At 47.7% G+C, this 20,170-nt stretch overlaps 1 protein-coding gene across 4 annotated transcripts in view; it reads left to right on the forward strand.

Moving 5' to 3' along the window:
- The window catches only part of SLC25A27 (solute carrier family 25 member 27), a 155,052-nt gene that overhangs the window by 31,223 nt on the left and 103,659 nt on the right, over nucleotides 1–20,170 (forward strand). For 3 of the 4 annotated variants that reach the window (XM_030198780.1, XM_030198777.1, XM_030198781.1), the window contains exon 2: nucleotides 18,849–19,040. In XM_030198780.1, coding sequence (XP_030054640.1) covers nucleotides 18,849–19,040 — 192 coding nt within the window. Of the gene's footprint in view, nucleotides 1–16,840; nucleotides 16,902–18,848; nucleotides 19,041–20,170 lie in introns of those variants that run through there. The other variant, XM_030198779.1, reaches the window with a different exon arrangement.

Consider the following 20,170-nt stretch of genomic DNA (forward strand, 5'->3'; position numbering starts at 1 on the left):
TGTCGTCAGTCCCCTGGGTTCAGTTCTTTAGGAGGAGTTCCTTTTTTTTTTTTTTTTTTTTTGAGTTCATGCAGGTGATATACTCACGGTTAGATGTGTAGAGGTGTTATTCTAGACTCTGAAACTCCGTGGTTTTGTGATCCGTACCAATGGTCGACTTTGGTACCAAGTGATAATAGATTTCACTTCTTCTCTTTGCTTGATTATTTTTGAGCTCAGTTTGTTCTGAATAAGAGCAACAGCATCACCATCCCTATCAACTGTTTAGTAGGTGCTTAGGATATTTGGTTTCTCCTGTCACTGTGCTCTCTCCGTTTTTGCAACTTGCAAACAATTCGGATCGGGCACTCCGGGTCAAGTTGCCACATTGTTCCCGTCTCTCCGCTCTTCTCTGCTGCTGTTAACGTCCGAGTTGTGTACTCCGTCAGCTGATTTCGAGTCATGAGCGCCGCCAGGTTAGTCCGAGGATCTATCGGCGTCCGTGTTCAGAGTAGGTTCTGCCTTGTCTCCGATGTCTTACTGGCTCTTCCACTGTTTCTGTGATGCAGCGTGTGGGTACCAGCAAGGCCGCAGGGTCAGGAGCAGGGCCTTGTTCGCTGAGCCTCGTGGTACAGCGCGTGGGGATCCCGAGAGTCTCTCGGCCCTTGGGTAGGGAGTGTACTTGTTCTCCGGCGCCTTGGGTGGGAGGTAGGGGAACTGGTTGACCCGCGTTGGCGATCCATCGCGGCTTCCTTTGGCCTTGGCGTGGGAGAGGGTCAGGTTACCTCTTTTGGTTGTGGGGCAACGTGAGCACATTTATCGCATTCTCCCTGGGCCTTGGTAGTCGGTCTGGTGCCTGCCACGTTCCGCCGCTTTTGGCTTTTCACCGTTCACCAGGTGCCCATACTTCATGTGGGCCACTCCGCTTCTCAACCGGTGCTTCTCTTTCTACTGGAAAACTTCATGTGCACCACGTCGTCCCTCTTCCCTTCCTATGCAGCCTTTCATCCTCTCCCTGCCATTCCATTTCATCCATGTGCTTTTCCCCCACTCCCTGCCCTTCTATCCAAGTGCATTTCCCCCCTCCCTTTCCATAATGCAGCACCTCTCTCCCTCAAGCAGCAGTAATCCCCAGTCACTGCTGCCCGTGTACGCGGTGCCCTATCCAAGAATCAAAATGGCGACCTCTCACAGTAGTCTCATGAGAGTTTTGTGGCCATAAGGGGCCCCACCTCCCTCTCTGCTTAGCTCCATGGAAGTTTGATAACAGGAGATAGCATGAGCCTATCTGGCCCATAGTGTGGGCTGAAGCCAGTGGGCAAAGCTTGTCGCCATATCAATTAAATTGTTTTGCATCTACTAAGATGGCAGTAGCTGCATTGGGGAGAATAAAACCTCCTTGGAACTAGTGGGTGTAGACTGGCTTCAGGTTTTTTACCTCATTGCCATCTCCTCTTATCAAACCTCCTTGCTTAGCTCAGCCATGTAACAGTTAATGAAATTTATACATTTCTACTGCACATGGTACATAGCTACCAGGCAAAATGACAGACTAGTTAGAAACCTCTCTTTTTTTCTCAATGCAATACAGACAGAGAAAATCTGCTTTTAAAAGTCACTGTGTGACGAAAGATCTCCTCTCTCCCCAACTTCTTATTAAACTTTCCCTTTATGGGGGAGGGGGGGGGTCTCATGAATGAGGTTTGCAAATTCTATAAGTTTATTTGTAATATTCTAACCTCTAATACAGCCTCCCTCCCAGCACCCATAGCATCCACCTTTTTTATAGTTCCCCTCCCTGCACCCACACACTATCCATCTTTTTTACAGCCCCACCCATCCCTGTACCCACATATAGCATCCACCTTTTTACAGCCCCCCATTTCTCCCACGTATAGTTTGTAATTCCTGGGTTCTGGCTGGCTTGTGGGTTCTTCCAATCAACACCACCCCCCGCCAGTGGTGTGCTGGTAAATTTTTAACAACAGGCTCTCTCCCCAGTCCACCTCGGCTCCACCTCGGCGCCCCCCCCCATCCACCGCTGCGCCCCCCCCCCCCAAAAAAAAAAACAAAAACAGAGCTGGCCATAGCCGGGGGGAGGGGGCAATGCATTACTCTCTCCAGGAAAAAAAATTAAATGATCCCAGGTTCCAATCTAATTCATGTTTAATATGGGATAAAATGCCATAAATAAGTAAATAAATATAAACTTTTAACGTTCAGCACCTGATTCTCAAAGTGGACATATTCAAACACTATAATGAAAATAAAATTATTTTTTTCTACCTTTGTTGTCTGGTGACTTTGTTTCTCTGATCATGCTGGTCCAGTATCTGATTCTGCTGCTCTCTATCTGTTCCCTTGACTCCGTTTCCAGGGCTTCCTTTCCATTTATTTCTTTTCTTTCCTCCTTTTCATTTCTGGTCCTCCGCAGACTTGACTGTCCAGTGGATCTAGCTTCTTCCTATTTTCTCCATCCATGTGCAGTTTCTCTCCTCAATTCCTTTTCCCTCATCTAATCTCCTTCCTCTATCTTCCCTCCATGTCCAGCATTTCTTCTCTCTCCCTTCCCTCCCCTCCATCCATGTCCAGAATTTCTCTTGCTCTTCCCTCCATCCATGTCCTGAAACTCTCCTCTCTCCCCTGCCCCCCTCTACCCATCCATGCCCAGCAAGTCTCTCCCCTGTCCCCCTCTCCCCATCCATGCCCAGCAAGTCTCTCCCCTGCCCCCCTCTACCCATCCATGCCCAGCAAGTCTCTCCCCTGCCCCCTCTCCCCATCCATGCCCAGCAAGTCTCTCCCCTGCCCCCCTCTCCCCATCCATGCCCAGCAAGTCTCTCCCCTGCCCCCTCTCCCCATCCATGTCCAGCAAATCTCTCCCCTGCTCCCCTCTCCCCATCCATGCCCAGCAATTCTCTCCCCTGTCCCCCTCTCCCCATCCATGCCCAGCAAGTCTCTCCCCTGCCCCCTCTCCCCATCCATGCCCAGCAAATCTCTCCCCTGCCCCCCTCTCCCCATCCATGCCCAGCAAGTCTCTCCCCTGCTCCCCTCTCCCCATCCATGCCCAGCAAATCTCTCCCCTGCCCCCTCTCCCCATCCATGCCCAGCAAGTCTCTCCCCTGCCCCCTCTCCCCATCCATGCCCAGCAAATCTCTCCCCTGCCCCCCTCTCCCCATCCATGGCCAGCAAGTCTCTCCCCTGCCCCCCTCTCCCCATCCATGCCCAGCAAGTCTCTCCCCTGCCCCCCTCTCCCCATCCATACCCAGTGATTCTTCTCCCTCCCCTGCCCTTCCCTCCCGCTCCCAAACATGTCCAGCGAACGATGTCCTTCGCCCCCACCCTCCCCTCCCGCTCCCCATCTGTCTTTTTTAATTACCTCCGTCGAAGCCCGCGCTATTTAAAGCCCTGCTGCGTGCAGGCCGTCTCTCCAGGCTTCCCCTGCTTGCTTCGGTGATGTTCGTGCCCTTAGTCCCACCTTCGCGGGAAAAGGAAATGACATCAGAATGATGTCAGAAGGCGGGACTAAGGGCGCCAACGTCACCGAAGCAAGCAGGGGAAGCCTGGAGAGACGGCCTGCACGCAGCAGGGCTTTAAATAGCGGTTTCGACGGAGGTAATTTAAAAAGTCAGATGGGAGCGGGAGGGTGGGGGCGAAGGACATCGTTTGACATGTTTTGGAGCGGCAGGGGAGGTAAGCATGGCCTGTGATGGCACCCTCTTGCCATGCTTACCTCCCCTAATGGAGCCGGCTCGCCCCCAACAACAACCGGCTCGCAAGAGCTGTCAAAATTTAACAAGCAGCTCTTGCGAGCCAGACAGAGCCGACTCCAGCACACCACTGCCCCCCGCCTACCTTAGCCTCTCGCAGACTCCTCTTGTGCTCCAGTCCAGGCCAGTGACTCCAGTCTCTCGCTGACAGTTCTGCTGCTGCACTACCTCCTCCACCTCCTCCGAAGAATCCGCTCTACTGAATCGATCCGATTTGGATCATCAGTCAGTTAGTATTGCTTCCTTTAATCTCTCCTCTCTCACACCACGAGGCGCGCTGCATGTAAAGCAGCATTTTAAATGTCATCCACGCCCGCCTATTGGTCAAATTTGACCAATAGAGGGCAAGCAGAGACAGAGAGTGGGAACATTATTCAACCCACGGGCTGCAAAAAATCGTGACCCTCAACTTTTAAAAAAAGATTCCTGCTAGAAGTGGCATAAACCTGCCCAATTCCACTGGAAAACTGCAGACTTGGCAACTCTGAATGTCATTCAAATAGATGCACACTGTAAAAGCAAAAGCAAGGGGGAGGAGTGTGCTTGGCGCATGCACAAATGAGTTTCTTAGTAAGTTAGATTTTGTGCACCAGGCAAAAGTGAAAGCGAAGCGCACATTGGTGCTGCTCTTCTGCACTTTTAAATATAAGCTTGATGTGTATGTCATCAAATACTATTTTCAGCACAAATGTTGACTACTGTATTTATGTGTGGATTAGTTAAAAGGGAAGCGTTTATATATTCCAGTTTTTTCTTTTTCAACTGCCCCTTCCTCTTCTACTTTTCTAGGCTTGACCGCAGCATTTTTCCTCTTTCTCTTTTCCTGATATCTATTGCTGCTCTTTCCTCCAGAGATAGCAGAAACAAACTATATAGTCTAATCTAGCCATATGCACCAGCTGCAGATCACCCTTAGCCTCTGGTCTTGTCCCATTCTTTCCTGAATTCAGATACTGTCTTTGTCTCTACCATCTCCACTGGGAGGCTATTCCATGTATCAAGACACCTTTATAGTTTACTCTAGGGTAGCCATGTTTAGGTCTTTAAGTCTGAAATTATCGACCATTTTAGTAACTGCGCAGTGGACTAACACCATCCTATTTATATCCTTTTGAAGGTGTACTCTCAAGAATTGTACTGAAATGAGGTCTTACCAGAGGCTTATGCAAACATTTTGCGGCAGAGCTATAAAGATGCAGGCAGCTCCCTTTAGTCTATTTCCATGGGTGCATCTGGGGATTTGCAAGTTAAACAAAATTTCAGATTCTCCCGCTGGAACCGAACAAGTTTCAAGGTATCTATCAATTTAACCATTTATTTTAAAAAGCCAAAAAAAAAAGTACTCCCAACTTCTCACCATTTGTAACTTATAGCAATAAAGATTTTTAAAAAATCCTTATTAATGCCAGACCAGTCCAGATGAGTGGGTTATGTTCTCCTGCTGGCAAATGGAGTCAGAGAAGAACAGCTCAGGGTTGAATACTCTCAGGAGCAGTTTCTTCATATGGGTTAGTTTTGTGCATACCATGACAGGAATGAACCTCACTCCTTAGCCAGGGTATGAGTATGATCTCAGTCTCATTTTCTGCTAACACTCACTGTAAAACTTACATTATGCCAAAGAGAGCTTCTCTCTGGAGTTTGTAAGATGTAGGCAACCTATCTGGAAATTCTTTTTGATTAAACCTATGTCACTCAAAACAATGGGAAATATGACTGTATCTGTTACATTTTCTTAGTCTGACTGCATTTCTTGGTACTTGAGGATCTTCTCTCTCTCCACAAGATTCGCATCTCTATGATTAATGCCATTTTGATGTTTTTTTCTTTTACCACTTTGGTTTTCTGGAATCCAGATTTTTTATCTGTTGGGGTGGAGATGGACTGGGTAATCATAACTTCTTCTTCCTTGTCATCAACAGCAGATGAATCCATTAACTGATGGGTTATATCCGCCTACCAGCAGGTGGAGATAGAGAACACTGAAAAACCACAGTGACCTTGGACGGCTAGCCCCTTCTGCCTTCAGGATATCTCTATCTCCCAGCAGGTGTGGACGTTACTTGATCAGCTCCTGGATTTCTGCCTGGGGTGGCTCCTGTGGTTTGCCAGTAGAGCGGGGGTGTTGTGGCTGGTGGTGCCCACTTTAAAGGCATACTTGGTTTTGTTCCCTGTCCCTGCCTTACCCCATCCCCCTCCTCCCGGAATCCCTCTGTTGCTGCCTGCCTCCTACTTTCCTCACAGTATTAAAAAAAAAAAAAGGGCGCGCTTGTACAGCGTTGCTGTTCTGAGGCTTTCTCCAGAGATTCTGGTTCAGTGCAGCTTGACTGGAGCTCATTGACTCGGTCTTCTGAGGTGAGAGTGGTGCCCAGCTACTCCGGGGAGGTTCCCGCGGACAGCGTTCTGTGCGGGGTGAGTTTTGATGCGAAGCCGCCATTTTCTTTCTATATTTCCGTCCAGGCGGGTAATGGCTGCTGAAGGCGTTGAGCGCTGCTCTCGCTGTGGTTAACCGCAGGTCAGCAGCGGATCTTTGCAGTACGTGCTCCTTAGACGCTCGTGCTAGTTCGGGCATGCCGATCGGTGATTCTTCCCGCTCGAAGGAGCTGGCAGCGGGCGCGCGTGACTCGACCCTCGCAGTTGCGGAGGAGTCTGAGTGCAGGGGGACGCCTCATTCTGAGGCTGCTAGAGGAGCTCTTTCCTCCGCTTCTCCTAATTCGGGGGCGGAGGGCCAGAGTAAGTTTTTCTCCCCTGAATTTGTACTGCTGATGCATAAGGCCTTTATGTTAAAATGGATTCTGCTGGAGGCGTCTGACACTACGTTGCGGACTGGATTCCCTCCAGGTTTTGATAGTCCAGTGTTGGCTGCTGAGTTTCCTCCTTCCCTCGAGCGTTGGACTGACGCTAAACGTAGACGGGTAAATTCCCCATCTGAGGGTGGCACCTCTCCTTCCCCCCCCCCCCCCCCGGTCAGGCTGTGGGGAGTCTGAGGAGTCTGGAGGCCCTCATGGACGGATGATCCAGATGAGGGTCCCTGTTTGCCACAGGACTTAGATGATCCTAAAGCGGTACGGATTTTCCACTGCGACGAGCTGCCAGCGCTCATTTCTGATGCAGGCCCTTTCTATTGAAGATCGGCCGAGGGCGATACCGTCTCTGTTAATCCTACGATAGCTAGTACTAAGAAGCCTTCTCGGGCTTTTCCTGTGCGTGACTTCATCTAAGAGCTTATTTCTGCTCAATGGTCTGACCCTGATGGGCCTTTGAAGGTTGCCAGGGCTATGGGTCAGCTTTACCCTCTGAGTGAGGATCACTTGGCCCCTTTGGGGATGCCTAAAGTGGATGCGTTGGTCACGGCCGTGACTAAAAAGACCACTCTCCCAGTGGAGGGAGGGGTCGCTTTGAAAGATATGCAGGACCGGCGGCTAGAATCCGCATTGAAGCGGTCCTTTGAAATCTTGGGTCTTTCCTTAAGGGCGGCGATTTGCAACGCCTATGCAGCCTGTGCCTGTCTTTCCTGGTTACAGCAAGCGTGTGTTATGCCCGAGGATGGTGGTGGTTCCCTCTCTGAGGCTGGCCCGCGTATGGAGTCTGCCGTGTCTTTTTGGCTGATGCCCTTTATGATCTGGTCACAGCTTCAGCTAAGCAGATGTCTGTGGCAGTTGCTGCTCGCCACCTTCTTTGGCTGCAGCATTGGGCGGCTGACATGGCCTCTAAGCAGAGGCTGATGAGGTTTCCCTGTTGGGGCCTTCTGTTGGAGTGGAATTGGAGAACATTGTTTAAGACCTAGGGACCTCTAAGTCCCAGCGGTTACCTGAGGATAGGCCGCGGCCTTCTTCCAAAAGCTCTGCTTTCCCTCCTCTTCCAGGCCACGTTTCCGCGAAGCTCGCAGGTTTCGCCCAGGGCACTCTGCTGGGGTTTCTCAACGTGCCTGTTTTCAGCAGAGGAACTCCTGTCGCTCGGACAAGCGTTCCGCAGCGGCCGGCCAATGGCCAGGAGTTCAGGGGTGTCCTCCAAATTGACGGGACGTCGGTCCGCTCGTCGATTCCTGCAGTAAGGAATCGTCTTTCCCTCTTCTTCGAGGAGTAGACCAAGATTTCTTCAGATCAGTTGGTCCTGGACCTGATCTGAGTAGGCTACCGATTGGAATTCGGTGCCCTGGTGAGAGACGCTTTTATGGAGTCCCGATGCGGCACTGCCGTCAAACGGGTGGCGGTAGAGGAGACCTTGCAAGTCTTGCTGCAGTTCGGGGCAGTTGTTCCGGTGCCTCCCTCCGAACGCGGCTGCGGTCGCTACTCTATTTATTTTGTGGCCCCTCGAAAAGGCAGGTCTTTCAGACCAGTCCTTGACTTACGAAGCGTCAACGAGGCCCTAAGAGTGCGACACTTTCGCATGGAAACCCTGCGCTCCGTTATTTCGGCGGTACAGCCAGGAGAGTTTCTCACGTCTTTGGACCTCAAGGAAGTGTATTTGCAAATGCCTATTTGGCCTCCGCATCAGCGGTTTCTCCGGTTTGCGGTTTTGAGCCAACATTTCCAGTTTTGGGCCTTGCCTTTCGGCCTAGCCACAGCTCCCCGTGCCTTTTCCAAGGTGATGGTGGTGGTAACTGCCTTTCTCAGGTGAGAGGGTGTCAGAGTTCACCCGTATCTCGATGACTGGCTCAACAGGGCGGATTCGGCAGACGAGAGTCGTCTCGCCATGACCAGAGTGATAATGATTCTTCAGACTCTGGGCTGGGTGATCAATTTGCCCAAAAGTCACCTGACCCCCTCTCGGTCTCTCGAGTATTTGGGGGTCTGGTTCAACACGGCCTTGGGGTTCGTCTTCCTCCCCGACCACAGGCGATGCAAGCATAAGAATCAGGCCCGTCTGCTCCTGCAGATGCTTCGCCCTCGAGCTTGGGACTTTGTTCAGCACCTGGGGTCGATGATGGCCACCATGAAGGTGGTTCCCTGGGCGAGAGCTCACTTTATGCCGCTGCAGATTGCTCTGCTCCAGCAATGGTCTCTGATTTCCCAGGAATGCCAATGCAGACTAACGTGACTTTCTGCGGACCGGCACAGTATGGATTGGTGGCTCTCTGAATGGAGGCTGCTTCTGGGAAGGCCGCTCGTGCTTCCTTCTTCATGCCTGGTGATAACGGATGCCAGCGTTTCGGGCTGGGGAGCTCATTTACAGGGAAGCTATGCTCAGGGTCAGTAGACACCCATGGAAGTAGGGTGGTCCGTCAATCGCTAGGATCTGAGAGCGATATTCCAGGCTCTTCTAGCCTTCCACAAGACTCTGGAGGGGCTTCCTGTTCGAGTTCTGTCAGACAACTCGACAGAGGTGGCCTACATCAATCGCCAGGGCGGCACTCTGTGCAGGGCCCTGGCCGCGGAGGCCGCTCAGATTTTCCAATGGGCCGAGCTCCTTTTGCATCTGCTGTCCACAGCTCTCATAGCAGTTCTGAGCAACCTGCAAGCCGATTTTCTCAGCAGGCATCAAATTGACCCGGCGGAATGGGAACTAACAAAAGAAGTTTTTCTTCAGATTTCTGCCAAATGGGGGACTCCCGGATTGGATCTAATGGCGTCAAGTGCGAACGCCAAAGTCCCTCGCTTTTTTCAGCAAAAGAAGAGTTCCTCACTTGGCGGGGTTGGATGCACTGGCTCAAACCTGGCCCTCGGGCCTCCTGTGTGTGTTCCCTCCTTGGCCCTTGATCGGGCGAGTCCTCCTGCGGATTCGACTGCACCGAGGATTGGTGATTCTCATCATGCCGGATTGGCCAATGCATACATGGTATGCGGATCTCCATCGGATGCTGGTGGAGGCTTCACTTTCTTTGCCTCTGGTGCTGAACCCGTTAGTTCAGGGTCCAGTCATTATGGAGGATCCCTACTGATTTGGTCTTACGGCCTGGCCTGGCTCTTGAGAGAGTGCAATTGAGAGTCAAGGGCTACTCTAATAAGGTCTTCTCCACTCTCTTGCAGGCCTGCAAGCAGTCTACCTCTGCAGCTTATGCTCGGATCTGGTGCAAGTTTGAGGCGTGGTGTATTTAAAAAGTGGTCACATCCATGCTGGCTATAGTCTCGTTGGTCCTGGACTTTTTGCAGGATGGCTTACAAAAAGGTCTGTCTTACAATTACCTTCGGGTTCAATTGGCAGCGTTGGCATGCCTCCGAGGGAAAGTCTCTGACTTGTCCCTTGCTGCTCATTCGGACTTTGTCCGATTTCTCAGAGGGGCGTTTCGGCTCTGTCCTCCTGTGTGGTCACCACGTCTGGCCTGGAACCTGGGGCTGGTGTTGAAGGCTCTTCAGTGTTCGCCTTTCGAGCCGCTTCAGCGAGCTTCTGAGAAGGATGTGACTTTCAAGACAGTCTTTTTGGTGGCCATGACATCAGCTAGACACGTATCTGAGCTTCAGGCACTTTCCTGTCGGGCTCCTTTTCCACAGTGCTCGGAGTCCGGAGTAACGGTACGTTCAGTGCCTGCCTTCCTGCCCAAGGTGGTTCCAGCGTCTGAACCAGCCCATTTTTCTACCTTTCTTTTCTAGGAGAACTTCCGGATCCCTTTGGGCAATTGCGTCTTCTGGATGTCAGCAGGGCTTCTTTGCTGTATTTACAGATGTCAAATGATTTCAGGACTTCTGATCACCTTTTTGTATTATTGACAGGTCCTCGACGCTGGTGTTCGGCGTCTATGGCTACTGTAGCCCGTTGGCTCAAGGAAGTCATTTTTTTCTGCATATCTGATTTCAGGTCAGTCTCCACCTGAAACATTAAAGCGCATTCCATGAGAGCGATTTCCTCCTCGTGGGCTGAAACAGGTGTCTTTTCTCTTCCAGAGATCTATCGTGCGGCTACTTGGGCTTCTCAGCTTTCGTTTGTACGACATTACAGACTGAATATTGCTGCAAATCAGGACACGCATTTTGGAGCGCAAGTGCTTGTTCGCAGAGTTGCTTGTTCCCACCCTACTTAGGGAGTGCTTTAGTACATCCCATCAGTTAATGGAGTCATCTGCTGTTGATGACAAGGAAGGGAAAATTAGGTTCTTACCTTGGTAATTTTCTTTCCTTTAGTCACAGCAGATGAATCCATGATCCCTCCCTGACTTTGTTTTTGTTGTTCAGATCCTTCATGCAGGTACTGTATCTCATCAGGAGGAGTTGAAGATCAGTTCTCAGAGATTCTACATGCTGTTCTGTCGCAGGAGGTTGAGAACGTCCCGCCTTTGGTTATTGCTCCGGTTCTGGGGCGTTTGTTCACTGTGAGGAAAGTGTACGTTATTTTACCTTTCTTTCTCACTCTGCTTTGGAAGTTTCATATACTGAAGGCAGAAGAGGCTAGCAGTCCAAGGTCACTGTGGGTTTTCAGTGTTCTCTATCTCTTTCTGCTGGTAGGCGGATATAACCCATCAGTTAATGGATTCATCTGCTGTGACTAAAGGAAAGAAAATTACCAAGGTAAGAACCTAATTTTCCCATTTTTCACAGTTCTTTTAGGGTCCCCAATCTGATTATTTGATAGATCCCTACTACCTAGCCTCTCTCCCAAATTGGCTCCCTGAGTGTAAGCAAACATCGGCATCTCCTGAAGTGACCTATGTATAGTTAAAATGGACCAGTGCTTTCTAATGATCTGTGTACTACCTTGCTTGAAGCATGTGTGCAGGGCAAAACACAAGTAAGACCTACCTTCTCAGAGGCTGTCTTAACCACACTCTTTGTGTATTATAAGCACGCTTGGCTGCTCTCCGCACTACCCTCTATGGGAGAGAGGCTAGGTAGTAGGTATCTATCAAATAATCAGATTGGGGACACTATCAGGCTTATTTTCAAAAGAGAAGGGCGCCCATCTTTCGACACAAATCCGGAGATGGGCGTCCTTCTCTCAGGGTTGCCCAAATCGGCATAATCGAAAGCCGATTTTGGGCGTCCCCAACTGCCTCCAGTTGCGGGGATGACCAAAATTCCCAGGGGCATGTCAGAGGCGTAGCGAAGGCGGGACTGGGGCGTGCTTAATAGATAGGTGTCCTCGAGCGATAATGGAAAAATGAAGGGCATCCCTGACGAGCACTTGGGTGACTTTACTTGGTCCATTTTTTCTTACGACCAAGTCTCAAAAAGGTACACGAACTGACTAGATGACTACTGGAAGGAATCGGGGATGAACTCCCCTGACTCCCCCAGTGGTGACTAACCCCCTCCCACCCTGAAAAAAGCAACTTTAAAAACTTTTTTTGCCAGCCTGAAATGTCATACCCATCGCAGCAGTATGCAGGTCCCTGGGAGGGGAGGTATGTGTGTGACAGCAGAGGCATAGCGAAGGTGTGGACATCCTTCTTTCAAACATTTTGGACATCCTGAACTGCCCCCCCCCCCCCCCCCCCCCCACACACGGACGGCCAAATTTCAAGGGAGTGGAGTGGAGGAGTGGCCTAGTGGTTAGAGCACTGGTCTTGCAATCCAGAGGTGGCTAGTTCAAATCCCACTGCTGCTACTTGTGATCCAAAATCCAAATAAATAAAGGGGGTGTCGGAGGCATAGCAGGCATGGACATCCTTCTCACAGAAACATTCAAATTTTGGACGTCCTCAACTGCCATCGCAGGGACGGAGGCATAGCAAAGGACGTCCTCAACTGCCATTGCAGGGACGGAGGCATAGCGAAGGACGTCCTTCACCCATAATCTAAAAAAAGACGTCCCTGATGAGCACTTGGACGTTTTCACCTGGACTTGTATTTTTCTTAGGTTGTAGATTGCAATTTATTTAAGGTTGTAGACGTCTATTATACACGCAGCTTGTCTGCATGTGTGAAGTCATCTTTGGCATGTGCAGAACAGCCACGAATAATGCTTTGCTGCTCTGCACTGGCTTCCCCTCCTTAGGAAGGAAATCGTGTGCAAATGAGCAGCTCATTTGCATGCAATTTCCTTCATGCATGCCCGTTCCTTTCCAAATTGCTAAGGGATCTGTAAAGGAAGGACTTTTTCCGTTCAGTTACTGCATCAGTTAGTCCACTGCAGTGCCCCCTAGGGTGCCCGGTTGGTGTCCTGGCATGTCAGGGGGACCAGTTCACTACGAATGTTGTCTCCTCCCATGACCAAATGAGTTGAATTTGGTCGTTTTTGAGATGGGCGTCCTCGGTTTCCATTATCGCCAAAAACTGGGGACGACCATCTAAGGTCGACCATCTCAACATTTATGTCGACCATCTCTAAGATAAGTACATAATGCCATACTGGGAAAAGACCAAGGGTCCATCGAGCCCAGCATCCTGTCCACGACAGCGGCCAATCCAGGCCAAGGGCACCTGGCAAGCTTCCCAAACGTACAAACATTCTATACATGTTATTCCTGGAATTTTGGATTTTTCCAAGTCCGTTTAGTAGCCGTTTATGGACTTGTCCTTTAGGAAACCGTCCAACCCCTTTTTAAACTCTGCTAAGCTAACCGCCTTCACCACTTTCTCCGGCAACGAATTCCAGAGTTTAATTACACGTTGGGTGAAGAAACATTTTCTCCGATTTGTTTTAAATTTACTACACTGTAGTTTCATCGCATGCCCCCTAGTCCTAGTATTTTTGGAAAGCGTGAACAGACGCTTCACATCCACCTGTTCCACTCCACTCATTATTTTATATACCTCTATCATGTCTCCCCTCAGCCGTCTCTTCTCCAAGCTGTATAGCCCTAGCCTCCTTAGTCTTTCTTCATAGGGAAGTCGTCCCATCCCCGCTATCATTTTAGTCGCCCTTCCCTGCACCTTTTCCAATTCTACTATATCTTTCTTGAGATGCGGCGACCAGAATTGAACACAATACTCAAGGTGCGGTCGCACCACGGAGCGATACAACGGCATTATAACATCCTCACACCTGTTTTCCATACCTTTCCTAATAATACCCAACATTCTATTCGCTTTCTTAGCCGCAGCAGCACACTGAGCAGAAGGTTTCAGTGTGTTATCGACGACGACACCCAGATCCCTTTCTTGGTCCGTAACTCCTAACGTGGAACCTTGCATGACGTAGCTATAATTCGGGTTCTTTTTTCCCACATGCATCACCTTGCACTTGCTCACATTAAACATCATCTGCCATTTAGCCGCCCAGTCTCGTAAGGTCCTCTTGTAATTTTTCACAATCCTGTCGCGATTTAACGACTTTGAATAACTTTGTGTCATCAGCAAATTTAATTACCTTGCTAGTTACTCCCATCTCTAAATCATTTATAAATATATTAAAAAGCAGCGGTCCTAGCTCGGACCCCTGAGGAACCCCACTAACTACCCTTCTCCATTGTGAATACTGCCTATTTAACCCCACTCTCTGTTTCCTATCCTTCAACCAGTTTTTAATCCACAATAGGACATTTCCTCCTATCCCATGACCCTCCAATTTCCTCTGTAGCCTTTCATGAGGTACCTTGTCAAACGCCTTTTGAAAATCCAGATACACAATATCAACCGACTCCCCTTTGTCCACATGTTTGTTCACTCCTTCAAAGAATTGAAGTAAATTGGTCAGGCAAGATTTCCCCACACAAAAGCCATGCTGACTTGGTCTCAGTAATCCATGTCCTCGGATGTGCTCTGTAATTTTGTTTTTAATAATAGCCTCTACCATTTTCCCAGGCACCGACGTCAGACTCACCGGTCTATAATTTCCCGGATCTCCTCTGGAGCCTTTTTTAAAAATGGGCGTTACATTGGCCACCCTCCAATCTTCCGGTACCACACTCGATTTTAAGGATAAGTTGCATATCACTAGCAGTAGCTCCGCAAGCTCGTTTTTCAGTTCTATCAGTACTCTAGGATGAATACCATCCGGTCCAGGAGATTTGCTACTCTTCAGTTTGCCGAACTGCCCCATTACGTCCTCCAGGTTTACCGTGAAGTCAGTAAGTTTCTCCGACTCGTCCGCTTGAAATACCATTTCCGACACCGGTATCCCACCCAAATCTTCCTTGGTGAAGACCGAAGCAAAGAATTCATTCAGTCTCTCCGCTACGTCTTTGTCTTCCTTGATCGCCCCTTTTACCCCTCAGTCATCCAGATCGACCTAAATGTTGAGATTTGGACGTCCCCAACTGTATTATTGAAACAAAGGATGCCCATCTTGTTTCGATAATACGGGTTTCCCTGCCCCTTCACGGGGACATCCTACGAGGACACCCTCAGGAAAACTTGGGCACCCCGTTCGATTATGCCCCTCCACGTTGCCCAGGGGACATCAGGCATGTGGACAATGCATATACTGTCAGTATGCATGGCAGGTGAAGGAGGTTAATATTCCCCATTCGCAGGGACGGGTGTACAAGCTATTAACACATATTGATGGTAATACAGCACGGTGTGTGTATGGAATCCAATGTCCATGTGGGCTATGGTAAATCGGGCAAACCACACACAGGATTAAAATGCGCATGGCTCAACATCTCAGCAATTTACGGCTGGAACGTATGGAGGCCCCCTGCTATCCCATTGGGTGACAGTAGGTCATCAGCCAGAAGAACTTAAATTTGTAGTATTGTGTACAGTTAAGGCTCCTAGGGGAGGGAACATCTCACTAATGTTATCCAGAAAAGAGCAAAGAATGATTTTCAAATGGAATATGGTAGCCCCTTTAGGGCTTAATGAAGAAATTAATTGGCTCAGTGTGTAATGAATAGTGGGCGGGTTATTTAAGGGTGGTGTATCCGCTTGACTCGATATGCATGTGCTGGCGTCCAAGTTTGGCGCCAGACCATGGGAGTCAGGAGGCGTACCTAATCATCCGTGTTGCCGGTAAGGGATGGTTTCTGAAATTTGCAGGTTATTATGTTTCAGTCATTGGGAATGATTGTGTGAGTGAGAGGTATAGCACAGAGACTTTTGTTGTTTTGTGTTCAGCATGTGGACCCCTGAAGACACTGTTATAGCGAAATACGATCCGTGTAGGGTCATGGCAGAACGGCATTGTTGAGCACAGAGGTGAAAATTGAACCCAAAGGAATATCCCTATGCATCATTGTGGTCGTCAAGATAAGATGAAGGATAACGAACAAGCTACAGTGTGCTAGCAAACAGCTATAAAGAACATTGAGATGATATAAATGCAACCAAGGATTGTGTAAAACAGTGGAGCATTCACTGGACTGCCACTATTATGACTGTTGGTTTGCTGTCTCATCACATCTTAGCATTTAAGGACTTTTGAGAATATATTACGTCATCGATTTTGCCATCAAGACAAGCATTGATTTGATGTTGAGCAATCATTTAATGACGGAATACATGTATGGGAATGTTAGAGGGTTGTGTTTGTATGAGGGAATGAATGATATTGCATGCGGTGAACAAAGGTTGTGATTTAAACTTATTTTAATAAGAGTTTGTAAAAATTGTTCATATAATAAAGTTTTCTATATGGCATAGTTGCTGTGTAATGGTTATAAAATACATGTATCTATAGTGGAATTAAGGTACCCAGACAAGAGTGGCATATTCATTAGGGTTACCCTGAAACTTTATCTTTTTGCAACACTTGAGTCCTGAACTACTGCATCACTGCTCTAGGATGGAGGAACGCTATGTTATGTTTTGTGAGACCCATTTGTGTCTCTCCAGGTTCAGACTACTTTCAGGGCAACCTTGATTAGCTGAGTTTCACAAAGTTACTTTCTCTGTCTTTAGAGAGGCTGTAACGAGCCTGAACAAGTGACTTCAGTTGTGTCTAGCAGATAGTGGACTGGGTGTTCCCTTCATGGGCTGGAAGGGGAGCTGTGATCTGGGGCAGCTGAAGTGATGACAGTAGTCTTGGTGGAGAACCAACAAGTTCAAGTGTGGGTCAAGGGCTTGAATCAGCTATCTAGCATGCCAGCAATCTTGGCTTCTAGCCTGGGGAAAAGCGGTGCAGATGGAAACAAAACTGAGGTAAACTATTAGCCCTCAGGTTCCCTGGTCATGTGTCAGGTTTGGCTTGAGACAGAATTCCCTGCAGGGTCTGGCAACATCACACATAACTGACAGTATCAAGTCTGAGGAGTTTTTTAAAACAACCCATTTTGGGACCCTGAAGTGTAAGGACTGGAAGAAGCAGCTGTAGCTCTGCTAGGTGTCATGAGAGGTACCTCCATGAAGGGACCACTTACCAGCTTGGTGAAACTCCAAGACAAGCAGTTCCTTAGCCACAGTAAGAAAAGCATGAGTCAAGAGGTAGAACAAGGACTGATGTCTGATCTCCTGTCCTTGTTCCTGCTGGGAGCCTAGATTATGCCCTGATCCATTTTCTAAAGAGCTCAGTCAAGAGTGGTAATTTCCCCTTTTTTCCCTAATCAGGTGATCCCTTTCGTTCTCTCTTATATCCTTGGCTGAGGAGAATAGGGTAACATAGCAGGAATACTTAGTGTCAGGTAATACAGCCTTTGGTGATGTGAAAGAGGACTGCGGAGGAGACTTATGTTTATGTTTGAAGCCTCTGGGAGTTCAGTTTTTGGGGAGACATTTTTCCCACTGAGGGATTTATTCTCTCTTCCTCCACAAGAGTTTGGGGTGAAGATATAGCGGAATTAGAAAAGGTTCAAAGAAGAGCGACCAAAATGATAAAAGGAATGGAACTCCTCCCATATAAAGAAAGGCTAAATAGGTTACGGCTCTTCAGTTTGGAAAAGAGATGGCTGAAGGGGGATATGATTCAGGTCTATAAAATCCTGAGTAGTGTAGAATAGGTGAAAGTAAATCGATTTTTCACTCTTTCAAAAAGTGCAAAACTAGAGGACACTCAACGAAGTTACATGGAAATACTTTTAAAACGAGTAATTTTTTTCAGTCACAGAATAGTTAAGCTCTGGGAAAACTCTGCCGGAGGATATGGTAACAGTGGTTAGCATATCTGGGTATAAAAAAGGTTTGGACACTCCAGCTTTTCCTGGTGTTGACCTTCGATGAACGCAAAGCAGTTAGCTTAGCAGGGTTTTAAAAAGGTTTGGATAACTTCCTAAAAGAAAAGTCCATAAGCCATTATTACATGGACTTGGGGAAAATCCACTGCTTATTTCTAGGATAAGCAGCATAAAATGTACTATTTTAAGAATTTACCAGGTACTTGTAACCTGGCTTGGCAACTGTTGGAAAAAGGATTCTGGGCTTGATGGACCTTCAGTCTGTTCCAGTATGGCAGCACTTAAGTACTTATGAGTGGGGTTTTTTCCTTCCCTGAAGAGGCCTGTTAAGGTAGACTCATGGAGGGCAACCTGAGGTTCCAGTGGGGCTGGGTGGGGCATGCACTTGCTTTCATCTGATTGGGCCACCTAGGTGTGCTGACAAGGGCATTATCATCATGCATATGTTTGTGCAGCTGAAAAGGTAAGGGGTGAGAGAATACTAGGCAACGTGGTGTTTGTGTGTGTGTGTGTATTTGTGCAATAAACACCCTTTTTATTGCATCAGGGGTGTTTTTAGGTTAAAATCCCAAAACCAGAGGCCATATTTATATTACTGGTAATACTTAGGTCTGCCATTTGAACTTGAAATTAACTAGATTCTCTTGTGATTTAAAACAAACTTTTTTGGCAGTGGTGGGGGTTTGGTCCCAGCAGCGTTCAGCTTCTTTGTATGTCCAACTTGAAGGCTGTGAATGTTGCCTTCACAATACCTCAGCTAACCTGGAAGCAGAAGGCCCAATGCACGTATCACACTGGTGACTTTGTGAGCTATCGGGCTGTCCTACAAGGTTTCTAAAGTTTTATTTCAAGGCTGGGATTGTCTTTGACTAATTTCTTTAATGCAAGAGCAAATTTAGCTGATAATGCTAGGGAACCTGGAAATCTCTCACTCATTAGAAGTGTATCACACTCATTTGAAGGCTTTACAACTTTTATACTCCTTGAGCCCCTTCTCTCATTCTGTGCCAGTGCACTAATCTGATCACTGTTATCATGAGAGACAAGCCTAAGAGAAGAAAATCCAAGTGGCCCAGCCAAGAGGAACAAATCTGAGCACTCTTACCTGTGTACTTTGCCTTCCTGCCATATCCTTTTTCCCTGTCTATGGCAGTATGGTATTTTCTAATGTATGCACAACTATTTATAGGATTATGAATTTGGATTTTCATAATTGTGTTTTCTTTATTTTTAATTAGCGACCTTTCCACTTGACCTTACTAAAACCCGTCTGCAGATCCAAGGAGAAGCTGCCCTTCGCCACCTGGGTGATAATACAGGAGAAGCATTACCCTATCGTGGTATGATCCGTACAGCAGCTGGGATAGTGCAAGAAGAAGGCTTGGTAAAACTTTGGCAAGGGGCTACACCTGCAGTCTACAGGCATGTTGGTGAGTTAATAGAGATACAGTTTGAGGCCAAGCTTACAAGGGGCTAATAACAGAGGGCGATCATAACTTTTTTTATTGGTTTTGTCTGAAACCAAATCTGCATCTGAAATTTGCTGCAAGTTTCAGCCAAAGCCAAAACTGAATATGGTACTAGTATGTTCCCTCCCCCCCCTTCAAAAGCAGGTCTCAGAACGGGATCCCATGCTGGCTCCAATCCCAAAATGGCTGCAGTGACCTCCTTCATCAGTCTTGTGAGGCTGCCACCGGAAGTTGCAGCAGCCATTTTGACTGAGGATCTGGTATGGGCAGGAGTGACTGGGGGAGACCTGATGAGATCATTAGACCACCAGGGTTTGAAAGGTAGGCCCGGAGACGGGGGATTGGGATCTAGGTTATTGAGTGGTAAGAGTACCCTGAAAACAATAAGGCTTTTTTTTTTTTGTCCTCTTTTTCATTATATCTTATGAAGGTTTTGAAACACCATTTTATTACTTTTTTAGGGGGCATATCCTTGAAAAAGCACATGGTGAAACCTGATTCATGTCGGATGAGCGTCCCCTGAGCTGACATAAGACAATTTAATTCTATTTACAAATCAAGTCGAAATGATTTTTTGGTTGAATAAACATAAATTTAAAAATAACACATTCTTATCAAAAGGACCAGTGACGAACATGGTGCTTAAATCTCAACAAGATTAACCTATGCTCACAGAGTAGCACTGCTGAGGTCTTTTTTTGAAAAAAAAAAATTTTAGTTGACAGTTTTCCAGCATTACTATTGTATGACGTGAAGATTTTTGCTGGGATTTGAAATTTGTTTTAGCCATTTATTGTGACCATATCACTTACTGCCATTCTTATCAAGAGTAAAGCTCCTTGTGCAGGTAGTGCACACAGAGCTTTACATACACTGCTTGAATCTATAGAATTTTGGACCTGCAGAATTAAGAGAGTATCTTGAAATGTTTGCTAGTAGTCTTTTTTTTTTTTCTTTTATTTTCTGCTGTGCAAATTTTATTTTGACCACAAAATAGGGTGTGCTTTTATGTTTCTAATTCTACCCTTTGCTCGTGTTTAGAAAAATTGTTCTGTAGAAATCTCACAAGCCTCCTATCTTCTGCTGCGTAC

The sequence above is a fragment of the Microcaecilia unicolor genome, chromosome 3 (genome assembly GCF_901765095.1).
Source record: "Microcaecilia unicolor chromosome 3, aMicUni1.1, whole genome shotgun sequence".
In the NCBI taxonomy this organism is placed as follows: Eukaryota; Metazoa; Chordata; class Amphibia; order Gymnophiona; family Siphonopidae; genus Microcaecilia; species Microcaecilia unicolor.